Raw genomic sequence first — 24,016 nt, forward strand, 5'->3', positions numbered from 1 at the left:
TGTCGTTGGGTGTAAGCTGATCCTAATCAAACATAATTTCATCTCAAGATCCTTAATTAATTACATCTGCAAAGGTCCTTTTTAAAAATGAGGGCGTTTGAGACTAGCCTGGGCAACATGGTGAAACCCCATCTCTACAAAAAATACAAAAAATTAGCCAGGTGTAGTGGCGTGCACCTGCAGCCCCAGCTACCCAGGAGGCTGTGGTGGGAGAATCACCTGAGCCTAGGAGGTTGAGGCTGCAGTGAGCCACGATTGCGCCACTGCACTCCAACGTGGGTGATAGATGAGACCCTGTCTCAAATAAATAAATAAATAAAATTTAAAAATAAAGATAAAAATAGGGGCATATTCACAGATTCTGTATCTTTTTTTTGTGGGTGGGGGGATGGTGGCACCATTCAACCACCGTAGCGTGTAAGGGAAGGTAAATCCTAGTAAGAAAGGCAGCGAATGTGTCTATGATCCTTTGGGAACAGATAAAATAGACTGGAGCCATGAACTGGGGATCACGACACTGAGTTATCGTCTTGGTTCTGTCAATGGTGACTCTGAGATATTGGGCAAGACCTTCTCCTTTGCAGGCCTGTTATCTGCATCTTTAAAATGAGAGGATGGATTAAATTAGCTTGAAAGCATGTTCCAGCTCTGGTGTTCCATGACTTCCTATGAACACCCTTTCTCCTAACAAGTTCTCACATGTGCTTCTGTGCACATACACATGTGTTTCCTCACGTGGGGCATCTGGAAGCTGGCTTCCATTGTGTCCTGTTTGACTTGGCTGGAGAAATAAATTTGGCAGTGCTTAGAAATGCCACACCTTTATATTCTGAGTTTTTCTACAGTCTTCTTGGTGTCCTGGACTTTGGATCACTTTTTTTCTTATTTTCCAATTTGTGTATTTCAGCCTGCGGTCTTCAGCCTGCCACTGCTTTTACTGCCCCAGGAGCAGCCCGTGTCTCAGATGACTGTCCTGGCACTGGCACATGACCTAAGAAGGTAATAAACAGTTAAAGAAGAGAGACTTGGAAATTCCATAGCATCACTTCTTCTGGAACTCTTGATGGTAAAATGACCACATGCCAGAAGTTACACTGCAACTCTACTCCAGAAAATCTGTGTAGCGTCTAATTTTGGTGGATTAACTGAGTCTCATTATCCCATACTTCATGTGAGAGCTGTGCAAGGGAAGGGTATAGTCATGGAATCACAGAATGGCAGAGCTGGATAAACTGTACACTCTTTTTTCTATGTACAGTGCATTTGTTCTTGCATTTTTTTTAAACCTAAGTTCCATGAGAGTGCAGAGTGCTGTTCACAGCCCTCTCCTCAGCACCTAGCCCAGGGCGTGGCAGGTAGTAGGCACATGTCAAATTTCTGATTATGAATGAAAATGAATGCAAATCAGATTCTTAGAGTTCAGATCTCATGCAATGCCCTCATTTCTGATTCATTTTCGGTAGCCAGAAATGTTAGTAGGCTCACACTTCAGTTTCTCTGCTAAATAACTGATGAACTAAAAAGGACTAAAAATATCAAGAGAATTCTCCTGTAAGAAGGAGCTCTGCACTCCTTCCACTGTAGGCATTAAGAATAACCCTTTAACATAGCTGCTTTGTAAATTTAGGCATTTTCAACTTGAGGTTTTCTTAAACTTCTGTCTCTGCCTCCCCATTCTCCCCACTGGGCACCTCCCCCCGCCCTCCACACACACACACACACGCGCACACACACACACACACGCGCGCGCGCGCGCACACACACACACACACTGGTAGAGGAGCGTCTGATCACCACCAGCATGGCGCCTATGGAAACAAACAAGGTCTTGTGCAGCCACCTAGTGGTGTCTTTTCACCCCTGCAGTTCTCCACGTCTTCTAAAGAAATAACTGAGGGCACTGGGAGGCACTGAGACATTTTGAAGACCATGCACTTCCTTAAGGCATCTGGGACCGCACCCAGAGGTGAGCCAGAGGGAAAAAAGGAGAGCGAGCTCAGGGCGTGCCCGGCTGCGGCCGGCCGCTGCCTCACTTCCTCGGGGGTCAGCGGCCAAAGGCGGGAGGTCAGACGACCCTGCATCACCCGAAGGAAGTGATGTCATGGTCTCCTTCTCAGAGAAGCCTTTGACACGGAGGGCGGGGGCAGGGGGATAGGAATGAGTGCCAGGGTGGGACAGACAGCCCTTGTTCCTTGGGAAACGTCAGGTTTTCAGAGACTTGTTTCATAAACATGACTTGCCTCAATTTTGAACCCTCCATTCGAGTTCCCTTAGAGAATTGTCCCTTGTGACCAAGAAACTGTTGTGATTGTACAGGACACAGAAAAGGGTCAACCGAGCAGTGATCGGAGAACAAGGGAAGGCAGAACTCAACGGCCACCGGGCAATGGGGTTTAAATGAAGAGCCATAACACTGAACGAGGCTCCCAGGAGCTCCTAAGGACTCTGGAACCTTTCCATGGGGTCTCCAACCTTCACAGGTCCTGGGGTGCTGAACCCAAGGAGGAGACGGAAGTCAAAGACCAGCACTGATCAGACACACATCATTAGAAATACCTTTCTTCCCGTTACGTACATCACCCTACGGGACCACTGTGAGTGCTGCCATCACGTGAGCACCTTGCCTTTGCGGATTTGACCAGTTTTCACCTGAGGAGTAAGTATCCGATGCCCACTGGCTCCTACTTTTACCCAAGGACAGCTCTGTGTAAGCCCTTCTCATCTGCCCACAACTTCTGCCTATAAAGTCCATTTAAAATCAGTGGAACTTTCCCTCACACCTGCGATCCATACTCACCCACACTGCTCGCCAGTGTCTCCAAAGAGCGGTTTATTTTGACCACTCTGTTCTGACCCCATTCCCATCTGGCTTCTGTCCTAACCATGATGGAAAGTGCCCTTTTGGGGGTTGCTCATGACCTTCTACTTGCCAAATCCAAAGGCTTCATTAATAATAACACGTCAGCTTTGATATTTTATACAGTCACAGCCCCTGGTGTTCGATGATGTCACTCAATTTTCCTAGAACTGACCTCAAATCATTAACTCAACCTCCAATGTCTGCTTGGCAGCAGAAAATGTGGTCTTCCTAATTCAAGATAAATCCAATTCTTTCTGTTTTTTAATCTTTTATTTTATAGAGATGGAATCTTGCTCTGTCACCCAGGCAGGAGTGCAGTGGCACGATCATAGTTCACTGTAGCCTCAACCTCCTGGGCCCAAGGGATCCTCCTGCCTCAACTTCCCAAGTAGTTGGTGTAAGGCTGGTTGCCTCGCTGGGAGCTCGGACACACACCCCCCACCTTTTTTCCAAAAGCTCGGACATGCTCGGGCATGTTCCCTTCTCCCCTTCTCACACAGCCTGACCTTTCCTTAAAGAACCCGGTATGCAAGTGGGGTCTTGTGATTCTAGCCAATAGCAGCCAAGTCTTTCTAGCCAATAGTAGCCAAGTCTTTCTAGCCAATAGCAGCCGAGTAATTCTAACCAATAGCAGCCAAGTCCTGTATGCAAACAAAGGCTTGTAACCTTACCCAATAGTAGTCCTGCTCTCCCACAACCAATCGAGCTCCTTCACTCCCTATAAAACCCCACGTCTGAGGGGAGTCCGCGTGACTTCTCCGGCCCCTCCTGTCGGACCGCAGAACCTCGCCCGGGAGCCTGAATAAACCCTTCATATTCGATCTTCTTGTGTCGGCCTCAGTTGCTTCCTTCTAAACTCAGCAAGAACAAACCTTACAGTTGGGATTACAGATGCACGCCATCACACTTGGATAATTTTTAAAATTTTTTTGTAGAGATGAGAGTCTCGATTTGTTGCCCAGAGTGCTCGCAAACTCATGGGCTCAAGCAATCCTCCCACCTCAGCCTCCCAAAGTGCTGGGATTACAGGTGTGAGCCATTACACCCAGTGCCCATTCTGTTTTTATTTTTATTTTAAATTTTTTATTTTTATCTAACTTGTGTTTGAAATGTACCATCAGACCCATTCTGATTTTTTTTTCTTTTTTGAGACAGGCTCTTGCTCTGTTGCCCAAGCTAGAGTGCAGTGGCGTGGTCTCAGCTCACTGCAACCTCTGCCTCCTGGGCTCAAACAATTATCCCTCCTCAGCCTCCCGAGTAGCTGAGACTAAAGGCACACACCACCACACCTGGCTAATTTTTTGCATTTTTAGTAGAGACAGGGATTCGCCATGTTGCCCAGGCTGGTGTCAAAGTCCTGGGCTCAAGCAATCTGCCCACCTCAGTCTCCCAAAGGGCTGGAGTTACAGGTGTGAGCCACCACACCTGGCCCCATTCTGTTTTAAAACAGAATTAAAACATAGTCTTTGAGTAGCAAATCAGAAGTTCCCTCCCCTTATTCCCCCATGTTTTTTTCAGTCTCTGTAGCTGCAGAGGGCATGTGTCTGTGAGGCAGGGTTCATGTGTCATGTTGGTGGGGAGAGACAAGCAGCGTCTGGCCCATCATGACATTCTGTCTGCACCTGTATCCACTGATTGGTGACTCTTGCCACTTGGTCTCAGTGTCCTGAGCCAGCACTGGTTTCTGATGTCCAAGTTTCCACTGTCGCCTCCCTTCGCCTGCATCGTTATGGTCCAGACTGCGGGTCCTTTGGATCCTTTTGGCTCGTTCAGAGCCTCTCTGCATCCCTTTCGGTGGCCGTAGAAACTTTTCAGATTTTCCCCGGCCTCGCCGAGATGCATGGGGCTCTGTACGGCCACCCTAGATCTTGGCTGCTGTGTTCTTCCAATGCTGTTCTGGATGTGGAAACTCTCCCAGAAACCATGATTCTCCCTGGTACATTCTCAGAGGAGAGACACGTGTGTCCCCTGCTATAGAATCCCTGGTGATGTATGAATTTCTTTGAGTGTGACCATAAAGAAAATGTGTTTTATATCTCAGCTGAGCACACGTACACAACACACGTGAAACAACAACTTCACGAAACAACATTACCAGGACCTTGCAGTGAACTCTGGCATTTCCTATTCCATTGTTTTCTGTTTCTTTTAATGCTGGTTTTATTCCAGTAAACCAATTTTATGATGCAAGAGGTCTCAGTCCACAGTTTAAAAAATCTTGCCTTGATAGTGGGTTTGCTTGGTTCGGAGGGTGGGCTCTGGGCTCCATACCAAAACTTAGGAAGCAGCTACACACTTGTTTTGTTCTTTCTCAAAAGGCACAGCTTTCAGAATCAAAGAAAGTCCTGCCTCTCAAGCTGTTGTCTCTACTATGGGTTTAAAATAAATCCATTCAGACATTCAACAGATTTTTTCTTCTCAGCTTTATCTACTTTCTGTCTGAGAACAATGTGTGTGGAATGTGACAGAATGAGAGAGAGAAGAGTAATGGCTATAAAGAAGCACAAGGGAAAAAAACCTGTTAATATTCCCAAATATAACTGTAATCCCAGCACTTCGAGAGGGAGAAGCAGGTGGATCACTTGAGGTCAGGAGTTGGAGACCAGCCTGGCCAGCACGGTGAAACCCTATTTCTAGCAGGTACCTCTAATCCCAGCTACTCAGGAGGCTGAGGCATGAGAATTGCTTGAACCTGGGAGGTGGAGGTTGCAGTGTGCTGAGGTTGTACCACTGCACTCCAGCCTGGGTGACAGAGCAAGACTTAGTTTAAAAATATTCATATATATCTCCAGGGTGTGAGTCCGCCCTGTGCGGCTGTTCTTTTGAGCAGTGGTCGTTTATCTCCGTCCGCCTTCTCTTTCACCTGAGTGCCTGCTGCCCCCCCGATGGAAGACTCGATGGACATGGACATGAGCCTCCTGAGGCCCCAGAACTATCTTTTCGGTTGCGAACTAAAGGCCAACAAAGATGATCACTTTTAGGTAGATAATGATGAAAATGAGCACCAGTTACCTTTAAGAACCGTCAGTTTAGGAGCTGGTGCAAAGGATGAATTGCACATTGTTGAAGCAGAGGCAATGAATTACGAAGGCAGTCCAATTAAAGTAACACTGGCAGCTTTGAAAATGTCTGTACAGCCAACGGTTTCCCTTGGGGGCTTCGAAATAACACCACCCGTGGTCTAACTACTGAAGTGTGATTCAGGGCCAGTGCACATCAGTGGACAGCACTTAGTAGCTGTGGAGGAAGATGCAGAGTCAGAAGATGAAGAGAGGGAGGATGGGAAACTCTTAAGGATGTCTGGAAAGCAGTCTGCCCCTGGAGGTGGTAGCAAGTCTCCACAGAAAAAAGCAAAACTTCCTGCTGATGAAGATGATGATGATGGTGATTTTGGTGATGAGGAAACTGAAGAAAAAGTGCCAGTGAAGAAATCTATACGTGATACTCCAGCCAAAAATGCACAAAAGTCGTATCAGAATTTGACTTTATGTTAGGGACAGAATTTTCTTTATGTTAGGGACAATCCAATTCTACTCTTTTCGTTATTTTAAAGTAGACAATAAATTATTAACTATACTCACCTTATTGTGCTACCATATACTAGATCTTATTCGTCTATTTTTGTGCCCATTAACCATTCCCACTTACCACCCTATCCTTGCTACCCTTTCCAGTCTCCATAACCATTATTGTACCCAATAATCTCCCTGAGTTCAATTCTTTTTTTTTTTGCTCACATATATGAGTGAGAACATGAGATATTTGTCTTTCTGCACCTGGCATACTGCACTTAACATAATGTCCCTCAGTTCTATCCATGTTGGTATAAATGGCAGGATGGCGTTCTTTTTAACGGCTGAATAATATTCCATTGTTTATATGTGCCACATTTTTTTTTGTCCATTCATTCATTGATGAGCTCTTAAGTTGATTCCATATCTTGGCTATTGTGAATAGCGATTCATTAAACAGGGGAGTGCAGATATCTCACTGATACACTGATTTCTTTTCTTTTGGATATATACCCAGCAGTAGGATTGCTGGATCATACGGTAGTTCTAGTTTTCATTTTTTGAGGACCTGCCATAGTGTTCTCTATAGCGGTTGTACCAATTTACGTTTCCACCGACAGCGTGCAAGGGTTTCCCTTTCTCCACATCCTCACTCACCTTCGTTACTGCCTGTCTTTTGGATAAATGTCATTTTAATTGGGGTGAGATAATGTCTCATTGTAGTTTTCATTTGCATTTCTCCAGTGATTTGGTATTAAGCCTTTTTCCTATACCTGTTTGCCATTTGTATGCCTTCTTTTGAGAAATGTCTATTCAGACCTTTTGCCTATTTTTAAATTGGATTATTATTTTTTTTTCTATTGAATTGTTTGAACCCCTTATATATTACGGTTATTAATCCCTTGTCAGATGGGTAGTTTGCAAATATTTCCTCCCGTTTCGTGGTTCATCACTTCACTTTGTTGATTTGCTCCTCTGCTGTGCAGAAGCTCTTTAGCTCGATGTGATCCTAGTGGTCCGTTTTCGCTTCGATTGCTTGTACTTTTGAGGTTACTCAAGAAATCTTTGCCTAGACCAATGCTTTGGAGAGTTAGAAGAGTAATTATTCAACAACTGCGTGAGAGCCATTTTCTCTTTTGTCCCAGCCACATGTAACTAAGTCTCATGAACAGTTTATACAACAGGCCAGGCACGGTGGCTTACACCTGTAATCCTCACACTTTGAGAGGCTGAGACGGGCAGATCACTTGAGGTCAGGAGTTCAAAACCAGTGTGGCCAACATGGTGAAACCTCGTCTGTACTAAAAATTAAAAAAAAAAAAAAAAAGGCAGGAGGGTGGCAGGCACCTGTAATCTCAGCTACTTGGGAGGCTGAGGCAAGAGAATCACTTGAATCTGGGAGGCAGAGTTTCCAGTGAGCCGAGATCACGCCACTGCACTCCAGCCTGGGCCACAGGGCAAGTCTCTGTCTCAACAAAACAAAACAAACAAAACAAAAAAACCAATAATTTTTTGTCCTTTATTTTAAAAATGTTTGAAGGACTTGTTAATAAGTCCAGCGTGCTGTGTTTCCAAGTGTTCGTCTAGTTTTGAAGGTGTTATTAGAAATAACAAGGAATTGTTAATAAGTCCAGTGTGCTGTGTTTCCAAGTGTCCGTCTAGTTTTGAAGGTGTTATTAGAAATAACACATTGGGGCTTGTCACTTTTGTTGGATTTTATGCACTGAAAATTTTTTTAAAAAATAATCTTTCTTATAAAGCTGTGCATTCTCTTTTTCTTTTAAAAAAGACATCTCGAATGAAGTTGAAGCTAACTAATTAGAATCAATAATATTCTCAACATTGTCACTATTTACAGTTCTAGGTTGAACTTGGGCATTTCTCTAAGTTTTTCTTCATCATTCTTTTCTAATAAGGAGAAATCCTGTTAAAGGGAAATTCATGCTAATTTAACAAAATATACATTGGATGAAAACCTGAGACATATCTCACTTGACAATGTTCTTTCAGAAAAATGCTTTAAAATAAACTCTAATGTTAACATAAAGTATAAACAGCTAATTATCTTATAAAGATGATGGCCATATTCATATCATTTACCGGAAGATCAAATGAGACGTTTGGTTTTAGAAGGCAGAATGACTCGTACTAGCAAATTCATATTCTTCATAGTCTTTTTTTTTTTAAGTTCTTTTTGAGACAGGGTCTCACTCCATGACTCAGGCTGGAGTTCAGTGGCACCATCTTGGCTTACTGCAATTTCTGCCTCCCAGGTTCAAGAAATTCTCCTGCCTCAGTCTTTCAAGTAGCTGGGATTACAGGCATGTGCCACCATGTCTGGCTTATTTATTTATTTATTTGTAGAGATGGGGTTTTACTATGTTGGCCAGGCTGGTCTCGAACTCTTGGCTTCAAGTGATCCACCTGCCTCCGTCTCCCTAAATGCTGGGATCACAGGTGTGAGCCACTGTGCATGGCCCATCATAGTCTTTTATTAGCTTTCTTTTTTTTTTTTTGAGACGGAGTTTCGCTCTTGTTAACCAGGCTGGAGTGCAATGGCGCGATCTTGGCTCACTAGAACCTCCGCCTCCTGGGTTCAGGCAATTCTCCTGCCTCAGCCTCCTGAGTAGCTGGGATTACAGGCACGCGCCACCGTGCCCAGCTAATTTTTTGTATTTTTAGTAGAGACGGGGTTTCACCATGTTGACCAGGATGGTCTCGATCTCTTGACCTCGTGATCCACCCGCCTCGGCCTCCCAAAGTGCTGGGATTACAGGCGTGAGCCACCGCGCCCGGCATTTTATTAGCTTTCTTAATCCTGCTCAAACCAATTGGATGCAGTATTTCTTACAGTGTTCACAATTCCTAATAAAAGTCCAGGGATGTGTTCTCATATTTTCTATTCTATTCTGATGGTTTATTCTACTCTATTTCATTTTGTTAAAAAATAAGTCAAAAAAATTAAGTGTAAGTGGTGACCCATTAAGCTTATTTTACAATCTACTAGTGTATTACATATTCCAAGTAGTCTGAATAATGCTGACATAAATAATAAATATATAAACAAATGAGAGACGTTTGGAGAGTGGTAAGTGCTATAGAAAATGTAAAAGTGTCATGTGATAGAAGAGGAAGTGACTGAGCAGAGACTAATTTTTCCAGGGATTGAATTTACCCTGCATAGGAAGCGTTCTTGGAGGAGATGATAATGAATTGCACTCTGCATAGTTTCGGGTGCTGATCTGAGTCTATTCTTCAGCATTTATGAGTAGTTTGAAGTATATCATTTTTATTTGTACTTCTGATTTGCCACTTGTTTTGTGTATATCTGGTGAATCCCCAGCTAGACTGCAGCTTCCTGCAGGACGAGTCTTTTTTCACTTTTTATAAAATCTCCCCCAATACTCAGTTTTGTGCTGTGTGTTAAGTTGGTGCTAGACAAATGCTAGTTCAATGTTGGTTATTGAAAATCACACTAACCCAGGGCACACATTCTTATAGGTGGAGCAGACAAGAGCCTATGCCAGGTGGTCAGGGTTGGGTAGCTTCTTGAATCCTTCAAAATAGCTCTTCACTGTTGCTTGAGTGTGAATCTTCGTAATTAGAAATTCAATCCTTTGTCTTAAAGCCTTTATCAATGAAGTCTTAGCAACCATTTATGCCTCTGTTGAATGTGTACAATTATATGACTGAGTCATGGCTGAACTTAAAAGGTGGATTGGCCTGGCTAATCCCTCCTAAGCGCCAGTTCTGCTGTCTGGAGAGTTGCTACCAGGTACTGAGGTCTGCCTGTCTGGATGGGAGGCCCCAGTGGAATACTTAGTTCCCACTAACTGAGAGAGTCAGAGAGAGTGCAGGTGCCTGATTAATGTCGTATGATTAAAATAATAGTATAGACAGAATTGACCATTAATTACTCACATTTACATACTAATTTTGGTATTTTTGCTTTTAAGGAAATACAATACCAAGGCACAAATTGGTTCCCTCCTTTAGGCCTCAATTATCATCAGTTTTGCTCTATTTACTCTATTTCTGGTTTGTGTCTCAACTCCAGGGAGGACTCTCTTTGGCTTTGCTTGTGGTCGGAACTGAAGCTTTTCAAGCCAGGCATCTCCGGTCATGTCTCTCTTCAGGGCTGGCTCCTCTGGTTCCAAGTCAGGAAGATTTGGAGGCCTGACTGCTCTAAGACAAGCTGAGATCCTCAAAGTCCAGGCACTTTGGCCTGTGTGTGAAGCATTAAAGATGGTGGGGCTGGGGGGGGTGGCGGCGGGGAGTGGCAGAATCTCCCTCCTCTTCCTCTCCCATCTACATTCTCCCCAACCCAACCTTCCTCCTGGTGTTTAGACTTCAACGTTGGTTTACTCCATTGATCTTATTTCTCACTTCCAAAAGGAACTTAGTTTCCTACGATGCATTCCTTCTACCCAAATCCCTGGTATTTTATAAGATGTTTATGCTTTTTAACAGCTGGTATAGGGAAAGCTGGATCACCATATGCAAAAGATTGAAGCTGGACCCTTACCTAACACCAAATACAAAAATTAACTTGAAATGGATCAAACAAATACCTAATCATAAGAACTAAAACTATAAAATGTTCAGAGGAAAATATGGGGGAAAGCTTCATGACATTGGTTGCTTGGATATGACATTAAAAATACCAGTAACTGGCCAGGCATGATAGTTCATGCCTGTAATCTCAGCACTTTGGGAGGTTGAGGTGGGAGGGTCACTTGAGCTCAGTAGTTCAAGACCAGCCTGGGCGACATAGTGAAACCTCCTCTCTATTAAAGATAAAAACAGTTAGCCGGGCGCGGTGGGACATCCTGGTAGTCCCAGCTATTTGGGAGGCTAAGGCAGGAGGATTGCTTGAGTCCTGGAGATGGAGGCTGCAGTGAGCTATGACTGTGCCAATGCACTACAGCCTTGTTTCAAAAAACAAAATAAAAACAAAAACAAAAAACCAGCAACAACAACAACAAAATGAGACTTCACCAAAATTAAAATGTCTGCGTGACAAGGAACACAATCAGCAGAGTGAAACGACAAGCACAGGATTGGAGAACATATTTGCAAGTCAGATATTTGATGAAGGATTAATATCCGGAATGTATAAAGAACTCCTACAACTTAACAAGAAAACAAACAATACAATTTTAAAAATGGGCAAAGGACTGATTAGACAGTTCTCCAGAGAAGATATGTAAATGACCAATAAGCACATCAAAAGATGATCAACACCACTCATCATTAGGGAAATTTAAATTAGAACTACAAGGGGCTACTACCTCATACTGATTAGAATGGCCAGTATAAAAACAAATCAAAAATAACAAGTGTTGGTGAGGATATGGAGAAATCGCACTGTCGGTGGGAATGTAAAATGGTGCAGCCTCTATGGAAAAAAGTATGGCAATTCCTTGTAAAATTAAAAATAACATTACCATATTATTCAGCAATTTCACTTCTGGGTATGTACTCGAAAGAACCGAATGCAGGGTCTCAAAGAGATGTTCGTACACCCATGTTCATGGCAGCATTATTCACAAAAGAAGAAAGCAGCTCAGGGGTCCATAGATAGATAAATGGGAAAAACGTGTGACATACGTACAATGGAATATTATCAGTTTTAAAAGGGAAGGAAATTCTGACATGTGTCCGCTTTTAAAAAAAAATCACACATTTTTAATACATTTAGAAAGGAGACTTTATTTCTTACAAAGTGTTACAGTCTGCAGGGCAGCCATCAGACAGACTGAGAAGTGTAGCCCCTGGTTTTATAAAACCGCTGGCTCTAGAGTTGCCGGATAAAATATCCAGTTAAATTTGGTTTTCAGATACCCAGGATTTAAAATTGAATTTCAGATAAATGATTTTTTAATATATGTTTTAAGTTCTGGGTACATGTGCAGAGCGTGCAGGATTGTTACATAGGTATACACATGCCCTGGTGGTTTGCTGCATCCATCCCCCTGTCATTTTTTTTTTTTTTTGGAGATGGGGTTTTATAATGTTGGCCAGGCTGGTCTCAAACTCCTGGACTCAAGTTATCTGCTCACCTTGGACTCCCAAAGTGCTGGGATTACAAGTTTCCCGTAAGTACTTCAAACAAAAACAAAAACAAAAATAAAAAAACCATAGGTATATCCCAAATATCGCATGGGTCATACTGATACTAAAAAATTACATATTGTTCATCTGAAATTATTTACTTATCTTTTATGACAGAGTCTCAGTCACCCAGGTTGGAGTGCAGTGGTGGGATCTCGGCTCACTGCAACCTCTGCCTCCTGGGTTCAAGAGATTATCGTGTTTCAGCCTCCCAAGTAACTGGGATTACAGGTGCACGCCACCACACCCGGCTAATATTTGTATTTTTAGTAGAGATGGGGTTTCACCATGTTGGTCAGGCTGGTCTCAAACTCCCGGTCTCAAGTGAGCCTCCTGTCTTGGCGCCAAAAGTGCTGGGGATTACAGGTGTGAGCCAACACGCCCACTCTGAAATTCAATTTCAATTGAGTTGTATTTTTATTTGCTAAATCTGGCACTCCTATTTGGGGCTAGTTTACTAACACCTGCTTACTGAACACCATCCCGTACTAGGTGTTGGGGTGGGTGGGGTGGGGGGAAGCCGAAAGAAAAGATAGCTCCAGCTCTTGGAGAGTTCACATTCTGGTTTCCTGGAGAATTCTACAGTCATTAGAATAATCCTCTCCACCATTACAATGACTGCTAGATGAAGTTTCTGAGAGCACAGCTTCTGCGTTTTCCTGCTGCCTAGGGCAGAGTTATCCACCTTTCCCGCATCATAGAACCACCTGAGACGCCCCTCCCATGGAGAGTCTGATCCTTTGGTTTAGGGAGGGAGCCAGAAGCCCGAGGTTTTAATAAGAACGCAGGTGATCCTGCTGAGATAAGTCGGGAACTCTGGCAAGCCTGTCTCTCGGCTCAGGCTTGGAGGCCTCCGAGCAGCAACATCGCCCTAATTACATCCCATTGGGGCATCTTCAGATCTCCCACGCTCTTTCCAACGCATTCAAACTCCGTACCCACTTTGCAGTAGTGATCTCTGTAAGTTGCTTTACAATTCATAAAGTTTATTTCTATTTGATCTTCACTCTAATTTGCCAGGAAAAGCAGGGAAGTTTATTTCCGTCTTACAGAGATGGACAGGCAGGCTCCCAGGGGCTGAGTCCACACAGCAAGCCCTCGAAGCTGCCCGGGCTGCAAAGCCCGCCTCTTTCCACCGCACCGAACTACCTCCTTTCGCTCACAAAACGGAGGTGGGGACCAGCGGTGTTGGAATGACGGCCCCCCTCGAGTTTCAGGTGAGGTCCACCCTGCAGTCAACTTGCAGGCAGCCGCAGGCCTGCGATGAACACACGGGTGGGGGAGAGAGACACACGCCAGGGTCAGCGGGAACCAGCAGCCGAGGGTGAGCGGGGCAAACGCGCTCGGGAGACGCAGGCCGCGCTCTGGCCCGTCCCCCTGCAGCCGCACGGCCCGCTCGCCACCGCCCCGGGAGCGCCGCGGGTTCCCGAGTCCGGCCGCCGGGCGCGGAGGGCGCGCTCGGAGGACGCGCGCGGGGCTGCTCTCCCCAAGGGCAGCTCCGGGGGAACGGGGTGGCGTCCCGGGGAAGCCCGTAGCCGCCGCCGATGTCGCTGGGACTCGGAAGTGCCGAAAGAGGGGTGTTGGGAACTCGCGGCGCGCGTGAACGCTGCCGTGGCCGCCGCCCGGGACAGCCCGGAGGTGGGTAGCTGGTGACCGTAGCGGGGTCCTGGGGAGGTTACGTGCTGATTGTTTTTTTTTTTTTTTTTTTGCGTCAGTTGACTGTTAAAAACGCACAAAACGCTTTCCGCTTCCTACCCCCGTTCCCGTGTGCGCGCCCGAGGGCGGGACAGAGGAAGTTCCCGGTCCGGCGAAGGAGACAAAAGCGGCCGGGGCCGCGCGCGCAGTGCGCCCGGGCAGAGGCCTGGACAAGTCCGCGCACGGCGCTGCCCGCGTCCTCGCTCCTTGGCCTGGTCCCCGGCTTCCGCCACCGCCGCTGCCGGGAATGGCGAACTCTGGTCCCTTTGGCGGTGTCGGCGGCGCGCCTGACTACCTGCTGTGACTCCTGGGGCTCTAAAGTTAAAGACTTCCTCCGCGTTCTACCTTCAGGACTCAGTTTCCTTCATCTGTTCTGAGTCTAACCTTCAGGTGGCAGGTCTTAATCCCCACCAGAGGTGCCGGGACACTGGTGTTGAGAAGTGCGCTGCTACCGCGTTCGTTGCTCTTGGATCAGGGTTGCAGGGCTGGGGCATTTGGCCTCCTTGGTGGTTTCCATTATGTGGGAGTGAGAAATTGTTTCTGTCTCTTTCTGGTTCGTTGTTTGTTTGTTGCGACGGAGTTTCACTCTCGGGGCCCAGGCTGGAGAGCAATGGCACGACCTCGGCTCACCGCAACCTCCGCCTCCCGCGTTCAAGCGATTCTCCAGCCTCGCCTCCTGAGTAGCTGGCAGTACAGGCACGTGCCACCATGCCCAGCTAATTTTGTATTTTTAGTAGAGACCATGTTGGCAAGGCTGATCTCGAACTCCTTACCTCAGGTGACTTGCCTGCCATGGCCTCCGAAAGTGATGGGATTACAGGCGTGAGCCACCGCGCCCGGCATCTGTTCTGTATTATTCATTCATTCTCGGAGCTAAGGACCTATTTCAAGGTGATTAAGTGCTATGGGAACTCGAGGAGAGGAGAGGGAAGGCTTCATTGAAAAGGTGGTAGTTCATTGAAGCAGATTTTGAGGAATGATTTTTCTTTTTTTTCCATTCCTCATGTTCCATTTTCCCTGTGATTTTTCTCCCTCTTTTCTGGTTGCCAGTCAGTCCCTAATTGTAATTAAGTGTTTGACAGGGACAGCTCTGACCTGAGAGATTCAATTAATGTTAAGGAGACTATGTGCTTGTCGGGTGCTTTAGATACATTATTTCTTTTTTTTTTTTTTTTTTTGAGACGGAGTTTCGCTCTTGATACCCAGGCTGGAGTGCAATGGCGCGATCTTGGCTCACCGCAATCTCCGCCTCCTGGGTTCAGGCAATTCTCCTGCCTCAGCCTCCTGAGTAGCTGGGATTACAGGCACGCGCCACCGTGCCCAGCTAATTTTTTGTATTAGTAGAGACGGGGTTTCACCATGTTGACCAGGATGGTCTCGATCTCTTGACCTCGTGATCCACCCGCCTCGGCCTCCCAAAGTGCTGGGATTACAGGCTTGAGCCACCGCGCCCGGCCTAGATACATTATTTCTTAACCTTACAGTAACTGGGAAAGACAGGCGGTGGTATTGCTTTTCACAGTGGGATAGAGAAAGCCTTGGAGGGAGGCCAGAGCCACAAACTAGTACGTGTCAGGGTCGGGTTTTGAACTCCTCTTTTGGATCAAAGCCTGTGCTTTATCTACTGTTCACTTTCCCCTCTCTTTGGAAGTAGGTTAGATGGATCAACTTAGGGTGAAGGTGAAGTCTTTGGAGAAATCAGACATTCCTGCAGGTGGCCAGATGTCGGTGGGAGCTCTGTAGGTAGCACCAGGAACTTGCGAGCATGGGCCTCACCCCCATGCCCTGCTTCCACCTCAGGGCCTGGCCCGGGGGAGGTGTTCCCTAAAGCAGTGGTCCCCAACCTTTTTGGCACCAAGGACTGGTTTCATGGAAGACAATTTTTTTCATGGACCAGGGGAGGTTGGATGGTTTTTGGTATAATTCAAGTGCATTACATTTATTTATTTTGAAACAGAGTCTCACTCTGTTGCCCAAGCTGGAGTGCAGTGGCATGATACTGGTTCACTGCAACCTCTGCCTCCCGGGATCAAGTAATTTTTGTGCCTCAGCCTCCCCAGTAGCTGGGATTACAGGCATGCGACACCACACCCAGCTCATTTTCGTATTTTTAATAGAGATGGGGTTTCACCATGTTGGCCAGGCTGGTCTCAAACTCTTGAGCTCGAACTCCTGAGCTCAAGTCATCCCCTCCCTGGCCTCCCAAAGTGCTGGGATTACAGGTGTGAGTCACCATGCCCCACCTGCATTACACTTATTGTGGATTTTATTTCTATACATTGTAATATATAATGAAGTAATTATACAGCTCCCCATAGGGTAGAATCATGGGACCCCTGAACTTGTTTCCCTGCCACTAGACAGTCCCATCTGGGGGTGAATGGGAGACATTGACACCCAAAGTGTTTGCTTATGTCCAGTCTACTCTGTAGGCTCATTTCGGTTGCTGTCCCTGCAGAAGACCCTGCCTCACAAAGATAGGATGTTGGAAATGGAAGCAGGCTTTTGGATGTTTTTTTGGCAAGCTCAGGATATTTCACCTTGAGTTTAATTCAGAATGTATGGAGATTTGAAGTTGTCTCAAACATACTTCTAAGGCCTCATCATTTGCCATCTCAAGCAGCTGATCCCCTTCTAGCACGGACAAAGTCAATTCACCTGGCTTATTCACAAACGAGTCTAGGATCCTTCCCAGTTCGGGGGTCTTTTGTGGTTGGGAAGTAATGCTAAACTTTTTTTTTTCTTTTTTTTTTTGAGAAGGCGTCTAGCTCTGTTGTCCAGGCTGGAGTGCAGTGGTGCAGTCTTGGCTCACTGCAACCTCTACCTCCTGAGTTCAAGCGATTCTCCTGCCTCAGCCTTCTGAGTAGCTGGGATTACAGGCACCTGGCACCATGCCCAGCTAAGTTTTGTATCTTTAATAGAGATGGGGTTTCACTGTATTGGCCAGGCTGATCTCGAGCTCCTGACCTCATGATCCCCCTGCCTCGGCCTCCCAAAGTGCTGGGATTACAAGCAGAAGCCACCGCACCCAGCCACTCAAACTCTGGAAAGCTGAGATAGGTGATCATGCACCAGCTGGGAGAAAGAAGGTCTTGGCTTAGAATCTTTCAAGATCTCTGCTAATGTTTGAAACATGTCAGAAATCCCAGTGTTCACGTGTCACACCAATAATTCCAGTTTGGTTTTGAGTGCAGCCGCTTATCTGCTGACTTGAACACAGTTTTCCCCTGACATGACAGATAGAGTTCGTTGAGGAGGTAAGCAAGTTTTGCAACCCTTTCTGTGAAATGTGCTGCCAGTGGTGATGATTTTTCTAAAAGAAACCTCGTAACTCAAACTCTGGCCAGTGATCTACCTTTAGAAAGCCATCTCACTTCTGTGTATAAGAAAAGATGTGTGTGCTCTACATCCATCTCACAGAGATGCTTGAATAGACATGAGTTAAGAGCGTGTACTTTAATATGGTTGATAATTTTAATCACATCCTGCAAAGCATTCAGTTCAGGTGACATTTTTTGGCTAGCCAACACTTCTCTATGGATGACACAGCACAAAGACTCACATTCAGAAGTGACCTCTTTGACCCAAGTGGTGAAAACATAAGGCTATCCAGTCATAACAGTTGTTCTGCCCATGCATATACTACACAAAATGACCAATTCAGTTATCCTGACATGTAATCATTCAAAGACTTGACTAGTTCTGCAGCTGAGGCATTGGTTAGCAACAAAAGTGCAAGTGACATATCCTCTGCACATCCTCCTGAAAACCATCTCCTACAGAAACAAGCATTGTTGCCTTGGTGTCAACATTGATAGACTAGTCAACCTGGATTGCATGCCTCGGTGACTCATTAATCTTCTCTAAAAAATGTGCCTCAATATCCTCTGCTGTTTCATCAATTCACCTAGTTATGCTGCTAGAGAGGAGCGCATGCCACCTTTTGAATTGCAGCCTCTCCTAAAAGCTCAGAACCAATGTCCTTAGAAGTAGGCAGGACCAACTCTTCACCAATAGTAAAGGGCTTCTTGGCTTTAGCAGGGCAGTTAGCCAATGAGAATGATCCTCTCATTGCAGACATGATTTGATGAAATGGTAGCCTTCAATAATTGCTTCTGCTCTTTGCGTTCATATTTTTTCTTTTGAAAAACTCCAAAGGTTTGTCTTGTAATGCAGGGTGCTTGGTCTCCATGTGGTGAAGCAGTTTTGAAGGTTTCATGGCTTCTTTGAATAGCCATTTGGATATGCTACAAAGTGGGCTTGGGGAATGTGAATCACCTGTTGCAATGAACCTGTAATTTGAGTAGGACTCCTGGTATGTATTTTATTTTAAACGCAGCAGTCTTAGAGTCTTCTGCTGTCTCGTCATGGGGCGTTTCCCCGTTTTTGAAGAAGCTTTCCAGTGACATTTGTTTTTTACTCATTTTGGCTAGGGTTAGCTTGTGGGCTTACCAGAACTGACAGAGACAGGTGTGCAGTGCAGGAAGAGGCACAGCTGGAAGTGGTCAATAAAATAGTGAGCGGGCCGTGAGTGGACTAACATAAGTGTCTGATTCTGACTTAAAGCCTGCCACCAGCTGCAGCTTGTTACATGACACTCACTGATAGGATTTTGATAGGAGTCTGTAAGCAATTGATTTACTATGGTCTCTGTGTAGTCAAACCTCTTGCTAATGTTAATCTGTATTTGCAGCCGCTCCCCAGTGCTAGCAACACCTGTAGTCCCAACTACTTGGGAGGCTGAGGAGGGAGGATCACTTGAGCCCAGGAGGTCAAGGCTGCAGTGAGCTATGATCAGGCCATTGCACTCTAGCCTGTACGACAGAGTGAGACCCTGTCTCTTAAAAAAGTAATAAAATGAAAAAACTAAAAAACAAAGCTCCAGATTTATGGGTATATGTGCTTCTTTATTAATGCAGTAAGTAACAAAGTTCAGTGCAGTAGCAGGTAACTCCTGTGATTTCAAAGTAGTGATGCCCATGTAAATGGTATTTTGTGGTATTTCCAAAAGCTGCACTGCACTGTGGTGTGAAAGTATCTGTGACTTTTATTGATAAGTCATCAGAGCTGCTCTTACTACTATGACTTTTCTTTTTTTCTTTTTCTTTTGAGACAGGGCTCACTCTGTCACGCAGGCTGGAGTGCGGTGGCGTGATCTGGGCTCACTGCAACCTCTGCCTCCTGAGTTCAAGCAATTCTCATGCCTAACCCACCCTAGTGGCTGGGATTACAGATGTGAAGCACCACACCTGGCTAATTTTTGTATTTTTAGTAGACACAAGGTTTCGCTATGTTGGCCAGGCCGGTATTGAACTCCTGGCCTCAAGTGATCTGCCCACCTCGGCCTCCCAAAGTGCTAGAATTACAGGTGTGAGCCGCCGTGCCCGGCCAGAACTGTTCTTATTAGTATGATTTGTTGTCCACATCTATAATCTAATCAAATGCTGATTTTTCAGCCGGAAGTTCATGAAAATAAAGATATTTGAGCTCATGTCCCTCTGAATTCTATCTGTGGACATCTTGGGAGTGGAGGGCTGGGATCCTGGGTTACAAACCTGCTTAGTGGTTGTCGTTCATCTAAGTACTTGCTGACCACCTTAGCGTATCGCCTGTTTTTCTTTCTTTTCTTTTCTTTCTTTCTTTCTTTCTTTTCTTTCTCTCTCTTTCTCTCTCTCTTTGTCTCTCTCTCTCTCCCTCCCTCCCTCTCTCTCTCTCTCTCTTTCTCTCTCTCTCTCTCTCTCTCTTTCTCTCTTTCTTTCTTTCTTTTCTGGTCTCACTCTGTTGCCCAAGCTGGATCACAGCTCGCTGCAGCCTCAACTTCCCAGGCTCAGGTGATCCTCCCACCTCAGCCTGCTGAGCAGCTGGGACTACATACAGGCATGCCACACCATTCCTGGCTAATTCTTGTATTTTTACTAGAGACAGGGTTTTGCCACATTGCCCAGGCTGGTCTTAAACTCCTGGGCTCAAGTGATCTGTCCACCTCTGCCTTCCGAAATGCTGGGATTACAGGCGTGAGCCACCACACCCAGCCTGTTAGCGCATCACCAATAGCAGCTTCCTCCTCCCTCAGTGACGGTCGCCTTTTTCTCAGGTTCATGGTTGTTTCTGGTGACGAAAGCTTTGGAGAGGGAATTTCTGGGTTTATATAATCTACCTGCTCTGCTCCTTCTGTAGGTAATATGGTTGGAGACTATTCCTGAGACAGTGGATGTCTGTCATGTAGTGTATACACCCTACTTTTTTTTTTTTTTTCATGAGTAGAAATGCAACTTAGTGGTAGATGTTATTACTAGTGTCAGGGGGATCCCAATCAAAATCCCAGCAGATTTTTTTTCTTCAAAAATAGAAGGTGATAAGCTGATTGTAAAATTTATTTGGAAATTCTAGACAATGTAAGAAGAGCCCAGTCGGAGGACCTAAGCTGCTAGATCAGTAGGTAGTCATGTCAGTGTGGTACTGGCATAAGGCTACACAGATTGTAGAACTGAGTAGAGAATCCATACACAGACTTATACATCTGTGGTCTTTTATGACAGAGGTGACACTTCAGGGCGTGGAGAGAAGATGACCTTCTCAGTAAATGATGCGGGGTCTATTGGCTGTCCACATGGACAAAACGAATCTAGATCCTGTGCCTCATCTCATATACAAAAATTAATCAAGGTGACATACACCTAAATGTGAAAGCTAAAACAAAACTCCTGGAAGAAAGCAAAGTAAAATATCTTTATGACCTAGGGACAAGGTTTTTTCAATAGGACACAAAAGGCACTAATCGGTAGAGTAGTAAGAATGAACAAATGATTGCCTCCCATAACGTGGATGAATCTCATGACACAAAACTGAGCAAAACCAAGACAGAATAAAAGAGAAAGTGCAATGTGATTCCATTGATGTGAATTTCAGAGCCAGGCAGAACTAAACAAACTGTGGTGGTAGAAGTCAGGCTAGTGGTCACCTTTGATGGAGTTAGTGACTAGGAAAGGGCAGAAGGGGCTTCTGAGGCATTCTTTTGTTTTTTTGGAAACAGGATCTCGCTCTGTCACCTAGGCTGCCATGCAGTGGTGTGATCTTAGCTCCCTGCGGTCTCCCTCTCCTAGGCTCAAGCGATCCTATCACCTCAGCCTCTCGAGTAGCTGGGTCTAGAGGTGTGCACCACCATGCCTGGCTAATTTTTGTGTTGTTTTTAGAGACGAGGTCTTGCCGTGCTGCTCAGGCTGGTCTCAAACTCCTAGGCTCAAGCAATCTGCCCGTCTCCACCTCCCAAAGTGCTAGAATTACAGATGTGAGCCACTGCCTCTGGCCTGGCAAGCAGTTTTTATCTCAGTGGTAATTACATAAGGCTTTCCACTTCTTGAAAGCCCTAAGGGCTGGGCATGGTGGCCCCTTTCTGTAATCCCAGCACTTGGGAGGAGGGAGGAGGGAGGAGGGTGGATCACTTGAGGCCAGGAGTTAGATATTAGCCTGGGCAACATAGCAAGACCCTGTCTCTAAACAAAACAAGACCAAAGAATTAGGGTGTGGTGATGCAAGCCTGCAATCCCAGCTATTCCTGAGGCCAAGGCAGGAGGATCACTTGAGCCCAGGAACTGGAGGCTTCAGTGAGCTATGATCATGCCACTTCGCTCTAGTCTGGGTGACAAAGTGAGACCCTGTTTAAGAAAAAAATAATAAAAAGGAAGCCTTGAGATTTTTTCTTTATTTAAGTGTATTTTAATAAAATTTACTTAAAATCTTATAAAAAGTTAGGTTCATTCTGATGCTTTCAAGCTGGGGAGTGGACGATGTGGGCACAAGCCTTGCTGATTAAAAAGGCTTAAAATAGATTGAGAATTTTCAGGGGGAAAGAATGCAATATCACATCAGGAGCTTTTTTTTTTTTGAATTAGGGACTTGTAAAATTGATTCCCTTTTGCCAATCTTTAATGGCAGAGACTGGCTTAAGGGAATTTCATATAAAAAGACTTAGAGTTATGTTTGATTATAAGATTGATATCAGTGTGAGGTGGAAATCAAAAAATGTTAAGGGAGTATTAAGTATAAAATTTTGTTTTCAGATTTAATTTTCCTCCAATGCAAGTTTAAAAAGTTTATGAGCACTGGATTAAAAAACTTTTCTTCCAATTTAAGTTTTAAAAGTTTATGGCCGTTGGATTAAAAAACAATCTTCTTTATAAATCCTTTTAGTTAGGTACTTTCCTCCCGTAAGGCCATGAACTGAGGGCAGAGATGGTGCATGAGTTTCCTATGGCACCTGTAATAAATTAACAAAAATTCAGTGGTTTAAAACAACACATATTTGTTACCTGTGGTTCTGGATGTCGGAGGTCCAAAATGGGTCAGCAGGGTTCATTTCTTCTGGAGGTTCTAGGGAAGAATCTTTCTGTTGTTGTTGACTTTTCCAGCCTTTAGATGCCTCTTAGATTCCTTTGTTCGGGAGCCCTTCCTCCATCTTCAAAGCGCAGCACTCTAACCTCTGCCTTCAGCCTCACCTCACGCTTCCTCTCTGTCTCTGACCCTTCTGCCTCCCTCCTGTAAGGAACCTTGTGATTACCTTGGGCCTACCCAGATAATCCAGGCTAATCTCTCAATCAAAAGATCCTTAATCACATCAGCAGAGTCCCTTTTGCTGCGTAAGGCAACATATTCACGGGTTCCAGGGATCACGACATGGAGATTCCTAGGGGAGCCATCTTTGGTGGATCCCACAGAGGGGATCTTTATATTTTGTCTTCACAGAGAGCACAGTTCTTGGTTGTCTGTAGGAGTTCATTCGTATTTGTTGAATGAAGACCTGGGTCTAAGATTTCACTATTTGAGTGCAGTTTCTGAAAGAAGAGAAGTGATGGTCTTGTCCTCACACTGTTGGACACAACTGGAGCTTTGGGTTCAGTTCTATGGACCTGTACTATAAAGAGACGACAGAGAAAGGCAGAGATCTGGGACAGGCACGGTGGCTCATGCTTGTAATCCCAGCACTTTGGGAGGTGTAGGCAGGAGGATCACTTGAGCCCAGGAGTTCAAGACCAGCTTGGGAAAACATAGTGAGACCCCTATGTCTTAAAAAAACTGGGTGTGATGTCTCTTGTCTGTAGTCCCAGCTACTCAGGAGGCTGAGATGGAAGGATTGCTTGGACCTGAGAGGCTGAGGCTGCAGTGAGCCAAGGTCGTGCCACTGCATTCCAGCAGAGTGAGAGTGAGACCTGGTCTCAAAAAAAAAAAAAAAAAAGGGAACCTAGAACCAAGTCATTGACATAATGGTTGAAGGAATCATAGGTGTTGGTTTGGAAGAGGGTTTGGATGGAGTAGATGGCATTAGTTACTTTTAAACATTTGAAGGAGTATTATTCGAAAGAATAAAAAAGTCTTTTTAGTATACTCAATAATAGTAATAGCATTAAAACAACAAGATTAAGCATTTCAGAGTTTACTAAGCCTAAGGCACTGTTTTTATCATTTTCTAAACTCATTTAATCCTCACATCGATTTTCTGAGGTTTGCTATTACTTTTTTTTTTTACAGATAAGAAAATTGAGGCACAGAGAGGTTATGCAACTTGTCCTAGGTCACACAGCCATAAAGTGGGAAAGCTGATATTCAATCTTCGGCGTTCTGACTGCAGAGACACCCCTGAAATCACATGACACTGCTGTCTCCATGCCTTTAGTTCCAGAGGTAGAAGACGACCAGTGGCAGGAGAAATCCACCTCTGCATTTTTTAGAAATAGAGGGGTAGATTTCAAGGGAAAACATGATAGCAATGAGAACTGCTAGCCAGGCATAGTGGTGTGCACCTGGGAGGCTAGAGGATCACTTGAGCCCGGGAGTTCAG

At 45.1% G+C, this 24,016-nt stretch overlaps 1 protein-coding gene and 1 pseudogene across 2 annotated transcripts in view; both read left to right on the forward strand.

The window, feature by feature from the left end:
* The first annotated feature begins 5,745 nt into the window (after positions 1-5,745).
* Positions 5,746-6,354, forward strand: LOC105721905 (nucleophosmin-like; annotated as a pseudogene).
* A 7,279-nt stretch (positions 6,355-13,633) lies between these two features.
* HHAT (hedgehog acyltransferase) overlaps positions 13,634-24,016 on the forward strand; it is a 359,060-nt gene continuing 348,677 nt past the window's right edge. Inside the window, exon 1 of one of the 2 annotated variants that reach the window (XM_064360344.1) lies at positions 13,634-13,703. Coding sequence is in view for 1 of the 2 variants with exons in the window: in XM_064360345.1 (XP_064216415.1) it covers positions 14,031-14,124 (94 nt within the window). In the remaining variant the exon portion in view is untranslated. Of the gene's footprint in view, positions 13,704-14,030; positions 14,125-24,016 lie in introns of those variants that run through there. The other variant, XM_064360345.1, reaches the window with a different exon arrangement.

Source organism: Aotus nancymaae, unplaced genomic scaffold (genome assembly GCF_030222135.1).
Source record: "Aotus nancymaae isolate 86718 unplaced genomic scaffold, 86718_ANA_hifiasm-v0.15.2.pri h1tg000039l, whole genome shotgun sequence".
NCBI classification, from domain to species: domain Eukaryota; kingdom Metazoa; phylum Chordata; class Mammalia; order Primates; family Aotidae; genus Aotus; species Aotus nancymaae.